This window comes from Eimeria tenella, genomic scaffold, assembly GCF_000499545.2.
Source record: "Eimeria tenella Houghton genomic scaffold, Eth_scaff1, whole genome shotgun sequence".
NCBI classification, from domain to species: domain Eukaryota; phylum Apicomplexa; class Conoidasida; order Eucoccidiorida; family Eimeriidae; genus Eimeria; species Eimeria tenella.
Window position 1 is genome coordinate 813,924 of NW_013541457.1, and position 10,032 is coordinate 823,955.

A 10,032-nucleotide genomic window follows, 5' to 3' on the forward strand; every position below is an offset into this window, starting at 1 on the left:
AACGCAGGCCTGCTGCTGTTGAAGCGGGGCGTTTTTTCATTCATGGTCTCCGCCCCTGAGTGTAATGCTCATAGATATTTCTTCGCGCCCATTCGGTCTTTCTGCCTACCACCTAAGTGACTTGGCCACTTCTGTTTCGAGTTGTTACAAGCATCTTATATTTGCGCATGCAAATGGCCAGAACACAGACACGACCCGCAGCCGATGGTGTTGGGGTCGGTGGGTTATAGCACGCGGTAGCAACGGCGGCAGCGGCCGCAGCAAGAAATAGGAATATTTGTCGCCTTTTATCTGCTTCACAGCCCTGCTCTTTTTGATTATTACTCCGGGCTTCACTTCGTCCCCTGCCGTACTGCTGCGGTGCATGTACACTACAGAGATCCCTGCAGCAGGGACACTGTTCGCGACGAGGAGCAGCAGCAGCAGCTGCTGCTACAGCTGCTATAACGGCAGCAGCTGCTGCGGCATAAGGCTTCCACGGCGCTGCTAGTCAAGCAGCAACAGCAGCAAAAACGAGCAGCAGCGGCAAGCTGCAGCAGCAGCAGTCCTGCACAGTACAATGTTCCCAGACAGCGATGTCGCCTCCGGGCCCGGGCCTCTCTCCTGCTGACTCTCGCGGCGCTGGTAGAATCAGCAGCAGCAGCAGTAGCAGCAGCAGCAAGCGCAGCAGCAAAAAGGCCCTCTTAAAGCAAAGGAGCCCCAGCCCTGGAATAGACCCGTGGGCTGTCATCCCCTCCCCCGAACCCGTGAGCAAGCAACGAAATAGCAGCAGCAGCAGGTGCAGCAGCAGTAGCAGAGCCCATACGGCCACGGCGGCACGGCCTAGCAGGCGGAGCTGCCATGCTGTTCCCATCAGCAGCAGCAGCAGCAAACAATGGGACGACGGCAGCAAACAGTGGGAAAACAGCAGCAAACAATGGGACAGAAGCAGCATACAGTGGGACAGAAGTAGTAGCCCTCATCCATGGGGAACATACTGTGGCAGTCACAACAGGAACAGCTGGTGTGCAGGTAGCAGCAGCAGCAGAAGCAGCAATGGCAACTGGGGCCTTGGCAGCGATGGCGGCTGGGCGTCTGGAGTAAGCTGGCTCGAGCGCTGCAGCAGCATTGCTGCTGTGTGCCGCAACCCTGCATCAGACGAGCAGCAGCAGCAGCAACAGCAGCAGCAGGATTGGCAGCAGCCATGGAACGCAACGTATTCACCGCAGTGGCAGCAGCAGCAGCAGCAGCGTACTCAGCAACGGCACAGCTGGAACCCACAAAGCTACGGGCAGCGGCACCACTTGCAGCAGCAGCAGCAGCAGCCCAAACAGCTGCAGTCTGAAGAAGGTCAGCAGCAAAGCTTCTGGCGGCCGCAGCAGCAGGAGCGGCAGCAGCAGCCAGCGGAGCCAAAGCAGCCACAAACTGCGGAGGAGCATTTGCAGAGGTGGCAAAAAGAGCAGCAACAGCGAGAGTGGGAACAGAAGAGTTACCAGCAGCAAACCACATGGCAGGGGCAGCAGCATGAGGAAGGGCAGGGGCGGCAGCAGCAGCAAGTTGGCTGGGAGCAACAGCAGCAGCCGCTACAACAGCAACAGCAATCTCAGCAGCAGCATTGGGGGCAGCACCAGTATTCGTGGCAGCCAAATGCTGAGTGGCAGCAGCAACAGCAGCAACACGAAATCTTGTATGGCTGGAATGAGCAGCAGCAAGCGTCTGGCTCGCCGCTGCTGCAGCAGCAGCAGCAGCACATATGCCAGCAGTCATGGCTCTACAGACAGACGCACACTGACTGGGAAGACCAGCAGCAACGTGCTGCGTGGTCGCCGCCACAGCAGCAGCAGCAACAGCAAGTAAATCCCTCCGTCACCACAGCTGGCAAGTCATTTCAGCTGTCACCGCATGCGCCAGCGTTTCCCCCACCGCTGCCCCCGCCACCGCAGCAGCAGCAGCAGCAGCAGCAGTGGGAGCTGCTGCAGAAGTCCATTAGCCCTGCTGCAAAGCTTCCATTTTCGGTGCAGTCGCCTGAAGAGTGCAGCAGCACTTCTTTTGGCGGAGGCGGTGTTCGTGTCAGCCGCAGTCATGCTGCTGCTGCAGCAGCTGCTGCAGGAGCGTTGCAAACTGAGCAGCAGCAGCAGCAGCAGCAGCGAGAGCAGCTAGCGGAATGGCTGCTCCAGGGACGCTCTAGCGAGTCTCCTCTTTCGCAGCAGCAGCAGCAGCAGCTGCAGCATCTATACTTGTCCTCCCCTTTGACCGATTCATCTCAGCAACCACAAGCCACTCCACAGCAGCAACAGAAGCAGCAAGGGCAGAAGCAAATCTGCCTGACACCATATGACTTTGTCTCTTGTGTTGGCCCTCCACAAGAGCCTGCGGACTCACTAGACCACTTCCAGCAGCTACTGCAGCAGGAAGCGGAGCCAGAAGACAAGCTGCCGCAGAAGCCGCCACTGCAGCAGCAGCAGCAGCAGCGGCAGCAGCAGGCGTTGCAGGCAGGCGCGCCCACCCCTTCTAGCGTTTTATCGTCGACCCCGCATACAGCCCAGCGAGTGCGTGTGGCAGCTCAGTCAGCCATACAGCAGCTACAGCAGCAGCAGCAACAGCGGAAGCAGAAGTCGGAGCAGCAGCAGAGGTCTCCCCTGCCAGGTGATGCGCCTGGCAGACGTTCCTCTGCGGGATGGCTGCAGGGGCTGTTGCTGCTGCAGCAGAGCCCCGCATCCAACAGGCACTTAAAAGCTGCAAAAGCGAATGCTGCGCCTTGTGCTGCTGCTGCTGCGCCTGCGAGTGCTGCTGTACCAGGTGCTGCAGCAGCGCGGCACGCACCAAGCTGCGATCTGCCCACAGCAGCTTCACCTGCAGCGAAGGCAGCAGCAGCAAAAGCGTCGACCACATGTACAGCAGCACCGCGAGCAACAGCTGCTGCCTTGCGGGCAGCAGCAGCAGTGGCAGCAGCTGCGGACGCAATGAGAGCAACTGCTGCTGCAGCTGCTACCTTTCCTAGCGCTCATTCGTCGGCAGAAGCACCGGCAAGAGAAGCTACTGCAGCAGCAGCAAAGGCAGTAGTTGCTGCTTCTGCGCAACGAGCAGTTGAAGGGATACGGAAGCCGTCCCCGGCAGCAGCAGCAGCAATGGCAGGAAAGCGAGCAGCAGCAGCAGCTGCTTCTTCAGATGCAGCACCACCAGCTACAGGAAGGCAGGCGGCAAACAGCCTCAAATCCTTGCTTCCAGCGTCCCGCGGTTGTTCACCTGCTACAGCAGCAAGGCGTGCTGCTGCAGGAGTCCGCGCCAGTGGAGTCACCGCTGCTGCTGCATCGGGTCGTGATGCTGCAGCGAGCTCTGCTGCTGCAGCGAGCGCTGCTGCTGCAGCTGCGGTCCCGGCTGCTGCAGGAAGCCGTGCCGATACATTAGGCCCTGTTGATGCACTTGGCCCTGTTGCTGTAACAGTCCGTGTTGCTGCAGCTGCGGGGAGTTCTGCTGCTGCATCAAACAGTAGAGCTGCAGTACGGACTGCTGCTGCAGAGGCCTTTGCGGCTGCAGCAAGGACTTCGCCTGCAGCGGACTCATTGGCTGCAGCACGCTCAGCTGCTGAAGCAAACTCTGCTGCTGCCAGTCCGCTTCAACGTCGCGATGCTTCTGCTGCTGTACATGTGACGCCACGAGATGTGCCCACAGGTTGCCGCAGCAGCACACACCACAGCAGCAAAAGCAGCGGCAGCAAAAGTAGCAGCAGCAAAGTTAGCAGCAGCAAGAGCAACAGCAGCAAACACAAAAGTAGCAGCAGCAGCGGACTTGACACGAGCAGAGGCAGGTGCAGCACCAGCAGCAACAGGAGCAGCAGCTGCTGTAGCAACAGCAGCAGAAGCAGAAGCAGCAGCAGTAGCGCCAGTAGCAGCAGCTGGAAACCCGCGCATCGGCCATCTGTTGGGCAGAAAGACAACATAAACAGAAATAGCTGCAAGGATCCCCTATTCGAAGAGCAGAACCGAAGGGCAGCCGCAGCAAAAGTAACCTCAACATCAGTCAGTGTAGCAGAATGCGTCGGTGCTGCTACTGCTTCTCCAGTTGCTGGCCACGTTTCGAGCGCTACAGCTGTTCAGGCGGCCTCGGTTCAAGAATTCCACAGAGAACAAAGGGCACAGCGACAGCAAGAGCTGGGGCAAAAGCAGCAGCAGCAGCAGCAAAAGCAGCAGAAACAGCAACGACGCATTGTAAAGCGGCTCGATGAGCCTGTCCGGATCGCGGAAGCGTATGAAGAGCAGCAGCAGCAGCAACAGGAGGAGCAGCAGCAGCAGCGGGAAGAGCAGCACAGCCGTTCGCTTGAAGGCCGTGAGCTTCAACCGGAGCAGCTGAGGCAACAGCAGCAGCAAAGCCATCATCAGGAGCTGCAAAAACCATCAGGACAGCACCATGTACCCCAGCAAGGCGAGAAGCAGCAGCAGCAGCAGCAGCAACAGCGTGCATCGGAACAAGAGGCGCATCGAAAGGACGAGCGAAAGCGAGAACAACAGCAACAGAAAGAGCGGCAGCAACAACGTCTGCCTAAATTTATGGACACAGAGTTGCATCCAGAGCAGCAACGACAAAGTCAGTCTCAGCAAGAACTTAAACAGCAAAAGCAGAAGCAGCTTCGAGAATTTTCGCATCAAGTGACAGCAATCAACGATGAGGCGACCACTGGACCAATTCAGGGAACAGCAGCTGTAGCAGCAACAGAGAAACCGGGAGCAGCAGCTGAAGCAGCGGAAACAATATCGCCACAAGCAACATCCCCAGAAGCGTCAGCAGCAAGGGCCGAGACTCCCACAGATCAGGAGGTAAGAAAAATCGGGGAAGTGCATCAAGCCTCAGCAGCAGCCGCAGCAGCAGCATCAGCAGCAGCAGCAGCAGTAGCAGTATTCTCTCACCCTGCGTCAGCTACGAGACCGCCACCAGATGAAGGCGCAGTACTTAGAAGTGCCGCTGGAGCAGCAAGCCCTGCAGCAGCAGCAGCCACTCCAGCAGCAACCGCAGCAGCGCAAGCTGCTGCCGCCTTGCCGGCATGGGAAGCTGCAGCAGCCACTGCTGCGCCTGTTGCACAACCTGATGGCTCTGCTGCCTTATCTGCTGCTGCGCCTGCCAACGGGGAAGCCATAGGAGAAGACGCCGTTGAGCAGAGCACAGCAGCAGCAGCAGCAGCAGCAGCAGCAGCGACAGGCTCTGTAGCAGCAAATGCTCCAGCAGGAGACGGTGCAATAGGAGACGTTGCTCCAGTCGCAAACGCAGGAGCAGCACCACCCGCAGCACCGGACACAGCAGACGAAGGCGCAGAAGCAGCAGCCGCTGTGGCCGCAGCAGCAGCAACAGCAGATGAAGCAGCAACACATGCAGCAACCACAGCAACCACGAATACAGCGAGAGACGCTGCCGTAGCAGACGCAGCAGCAGAAGCGCGCGGAACAAATGTAGCAGCGGACACGGCAGCAGCGACTGCAGGTGCAGTAGACTCAGCAGCACCTGATTTAGCCTCAGTTGAAGCACCAAATGCAGATGCAGCAGCCAGAGAAGCAACGGCAGATGCTGCGGCAGCAGACGTAGCAGCAATAGCAACTGTAGGATCAGTGGCAGATGTAAAAGCGGCGGCAGCATCGGGAGCTGTAGCAGCGGACGCAGCAGCAGCACTTGTAGCAGCAGCAACCGCAGGAGCACCAGAAGCGTGCACAACATCAGCAGACGCAGCCACAGCGAACGCAGCGGAAGCAGATGGGACCGTGGCAGCAGAAAGCCCAGCAGCGGCAGGAGCAGCACAGGATGCGCCAGCGGCAGCAGCAGATACGTCATCAGAAGGCATCGCAGTGGAGGAAGCAGCTGCAACGGCAGCAATTGCAGGAACAGGCACATTAGCAGCTGCAGGAGCAGCAGACGCAGCAGCGGCAAAAGCGGAAGCAACAGGAAAAGACACAGCAGCTACAGGCACAGCAACAACATACAAAGCCCCAACAGCAGCAGAGACAACCACAGCAGTTTTAGCGGCAGAAGATGCAGCAGCAGCAGGCGCAGAACCAGGAGAAGCAAATGCAGCACCGGCAGAAATGGCAGCATTGGGTGCAGCCGCAACAGCAGCAGCAGCAGCAGTAGACAGAGCAGCAGAGTCCGCGAGAATCGACACAGCGCCAACAACAAGCGCGACAGACTTAGCTGCAGCAGTATGTGCAGCAGCAGCTGCAGCAACAGCAGCGGAAGACTCAGCGGCAGCGGCAACAGACACAGCAGCTGCTCGCGCTGTAGCAACATGCAAAGCCGTTGCAGAAGCAACAGCAGCAGATCCAGCCAAACACGCAGCAGCAGCGGACACAGCGGCAGCAAGTGCACAAGCGGCACAGGTGAAAGTGACAGATGGCGAGTCAGCAGCAGATGGGGCGCTAACAAATGCAGTAGTAGCAGACGCAGCAGTGACGTATACAGCAGCAGCAGACTCAGTGGCAGCGGAAGCAACAGGAGCAGCCTACAAAGAAATACTACAGCCAGGAGTATCTGCAGCGGGAGCTGTGCGCACAACAGCAGAAGAAATAGAAGCACCAGGGGAAGCAAAAGTAGCTTTAGGAACAGCAGCACTTGCATCTGAATTGCTGGAGGGACAGCCGGAAGAACAGTGGCAGCAGCAGCAGCAGCAACAAAGCCAAGAGGCAGCAGCAGCTGATGTGCGTGCGCTTGATGGGAAACCCAAAGACCAGCAGCAACAATCTCAGCCGCAGCAAGCGCAGCAGCAGGAACTGCAGCAACTGCAACAGCACCAACCGCAGGAGCAGCGCCACGCGGAGCTGCAGCAACTGACCTCTGAGCCGGAGGACCGACCTCTAGAAGGAGAAAAAATGCAAGAAGTGCAGCGCCAGCTGCAGCAGCAGCCAGTTGCCCAGCAGCAGCGGCAGCAGCAGCAAATGGCCAAGGAAATTGCAGTAGACGTCGCTCACGAAGGATCAGCGGTGGCTGCTGACACTGCAGCTGCAAGTGCTGCTGCTGCAGACGCTGCAGAAGAGGGCACTGAAGAAAGTGTTTCTTTACAGTCCGCTGCTGCTGCAGGGTTGGATGAGCAGCAACAGGAGGAGGACAAGCAGCAACAGCAGAACAGCAGCCAGAGCGGGCGCTTCCAGCCTGCCTTCGCTCGAGTTTCTGCCTGCAGCGAGAATGAGCTGCAGCAGCAGCAGCAGCAGCAGCGCCAGGAAACGCTCAGTGTTGATTCGAAAAGCAGCAGCCCTAGACCAACTGAAGAAGCGCCTCATGCTGCTGATCGGGAACCGCAGCAACAGCGGCAGACGCAGGAGCAGGAAGCGCAGCAGCAACAGCAGCAAGACGCTTCTGCTGCAGACCAAAAGACACCTGCAGCGCCCGCAAACGGAACACAGTCTCCAAGCAGCAGCCGCAAGAGCAGCAGCAGCAGCAGTGGCACCAACAGCAGAAGAAAGAGAAACACTAGTAGGGGCAAAGATTCTGTTGGGGCACCGAAAGAGCAGCAGCAGGCTGCTGCTGCTACTGGCTCCACGGCCTCTGCTGATGCTGTGTCAGAGCCTCCGCTAAAGCGCGGCCGTTGCAGTCCGCGAAGGCGGCAGACCCCTGCAGCGCCAGCAGCAGCAGCAGGAGCAGCAGAAGCAGCAGAGGCAGCGGAAGCAGCAGAAGCAGCAACAGAAGAAGCAGCAGCAGCACCTTCCGTTGCTGTGGAAATAAATGCACGAGCAGTGACCGTGTCAGTTCCTGCTGCTGCTACTGAAAAGCAGCCAAGGCCTCTGCAGAGCACTGGCAGCAGTGCAGGTCCGCGGCGCGAATGCTTAGGCAGCAACGGCGGCATCAGCGGCAGCAGCAGTAGCTGCAGCAGTCGCTTCTCTCGTTTTGTGGCTTCTCTAGATCGCCACCAGCGGCAGCAGCAGCAGATAATCCAGCCGAATGCCCCTCAGCAGCAGCGGCCTAAAGAACTGTCGCCACCACGGACGCCACTGCAACAGCAGCAGCATCAGCAGCAGAGGCAGCGGCAGCAGCGGACAGCCACCGACTCCCAAGGCAATTCTGTTCCCTGCGGGGGCCCACGGTCTTTGCGTGGTTCATCTGCTGCTGCATTCGAGGCGGGACCTTCTCCGTTTTACTCGAGTGCTGCTGCATCGGCTGCAGCAGCGGCAGCAGCAGCAAGCCAGAGCGGAACTACAGAGTCTCTGCTGCTTCGCCGCCGCGCTGCCGCTCCGTACGTCAACCCACGACCCCAGCAGCAGCAGAAGCAAGCACACAGTGATGGCCTCATGCGTGCTGCTGCTGCGCTGCAGCAGAAGCTGAAGGCACCTCGTACTGCTGGTGTGAAGCAGCAGCAGCAGCCGCAGCAGCAGCACCGGCTCGAGTGGTGGATGGGCGTAGGATGGCTTAAAATCACTGACACAAGGCTTGGCCAGGGCACATTTGGCAGCGTCTTTGAAGCAGAGTGGTCCAGGGAGACACAGCAACAGCAGCTGCAGCTGCTGCAGCAACAGCCCCAAAGAAAGGAGACTCCTGATATAAAGCCGCAGCAGCAGCCACAGTCTCCGACGAAGCAGAGGGGCTCTAGGCCTCGACGATCTGCAGCCCCTCCGCCGCCGCAGTGCAGCAAAAGCAGCAACAGCAGTTGCTGCATCCCTCCTGCGGAGAGCTGCAGCAGCTGCAGCAGCTGCCGCACTGCGTCTGTGTCGCCTCTTGCGCTAAAAGAATACAAGACAATGTCTGCTGCTCCATTTCAGTTCCTGCGAGAGGAGGCTCTGATGAAGCACTTCAACCCCCACGTCATTCGACCCATAGCCACGCGCAGCTACCGCGAGCAACAGCAGCAGCAGCACGGGACCACACGGGTCTTTCAGCTGCTGATGCCGAGGGCCCTGGGAGACCTTCAGGTGCTGCTCAGGCGCCTTATTGTTAGGAGGGCCAAGGCAAAAGTTGTGCTGGCGTGGTATGCAGCGCAGAAGCAGCAGCACCAACAAAGAAAAACGCATTCCAGTGGTGCAGCCGCAGCACCGGCTGCAGCAGCGGCAGCACCGGCTGCCGCAGCAGCAGCAGCTGCAGCCGCAGGAGCTGCACCGTTGGAAGTTTCTATCGCCGGGGCAGCCTCAGTAGATTCTTGCGCCGCTACCACCCCAACAGCGGCAGCAGCTACAAGCAGTGCAAGCAGCAGCAGCAGCAGCAGCAGCAGCAGCAGCAAGAGTGGGAAGGTCCTGCCTAGCATGGAATCTCTATGGCGTGCCTACGGGTCTGTAGGGCCCTGCGGCCTGACTGAATTTGAGGCCAAGTTCATTGCGGCCCAGCTGCTGCAGGGGGGGGCTTTTCTGCACTTTTGCTGCTCCGTGAGCAAACGAGCACCGAATCAGCCGCAAGACTAAATTGAAAAAGCGAAAGAAAACAGAAGCATATAAATGCATAAGCAGCAAACAATAGGGAGAGAATGTGGGGCTCTTGCTGCATCAGCTGCTGCCCCCAAGCGCTTCTGCTGCCGCCACAACGGCTCTGCTGCTGCCGCTGCAGCAGCAGTAGGTGCACAGCGGCAGTGCTGCCACTCTATGGGGCTACTTGCTGCTAGCTGCAAGGTTTGTGTGTGACTCGTTTGCTCCTGCTGCTGCTGCTACTTCTGCGGTTTGCTGCTGCATTCAGGCGGAAGTGCTGCGCGTGGTGGATGTCAAGCTTTCAAATATTCTTGTCTTCGCTGCTGAGGCCGATGCAGCAAGACCCCTGAAGTGGCTCATTTGCCTCGCGGACTTCGGCTCAGCTATCATCAACAACCCGCAGGACCACCTTCGGTCAGCAGCTAGAACGCTGCTGCTGACGGTGTTCCTGCTGCTGCTGCTACTGGTGCTGCTGCGTTCATGGCGCTCACGGCGTGTGTGCCACGGCAGCAAATGCAGCTGCTATTACTGGTACTAATGCTGTTGTTGCTGCTTCTAGCGGCGGCGGTCCTTGTGCCGTTGGTGACAGTTGTGTCGCTGCTGCTGCTGCTGCTGCTGTTTTGCAGGGCATCTACGCCTTGGAAGGGGGGCCAGGAGGAAAAGCGCACTGTGTGGGAGCAGCAGGGAGTAC

The 10,032-nt window shown here is 58.9% G+C and overlaps 1 protein-coding gene across 1 annotated transcript in view; it reads left to right on the plus strand.

Moving 5' to 3' along the window:
* Nucleotides 1-575: 575 nt before the first annotated feature.
* The window catches only part of ETH_00005215 (uncharacterized protein), a gene marked incomplete at both ends in the record, with an annotated part of 11,150 nt that continues 1,693 nt past the window's right edge, over nt 576-10,032 (plus strand). Inside the window, 3 exons of the mRNA XM_013372434.1 lie at nt 576-9,305; nt 9,610-9,755; nt 9,968-10,012. Coding sequence (XP_013227888.1) covers nt 576-9,305; nt 9,610-9,755; nt 9,968-10,012 — 8,921 coding nt within the window. The remainder of the gene's footprint in view (nt 9,306-9,609; nt 9,756-9,967; nt 10,013-10,032) is intronic.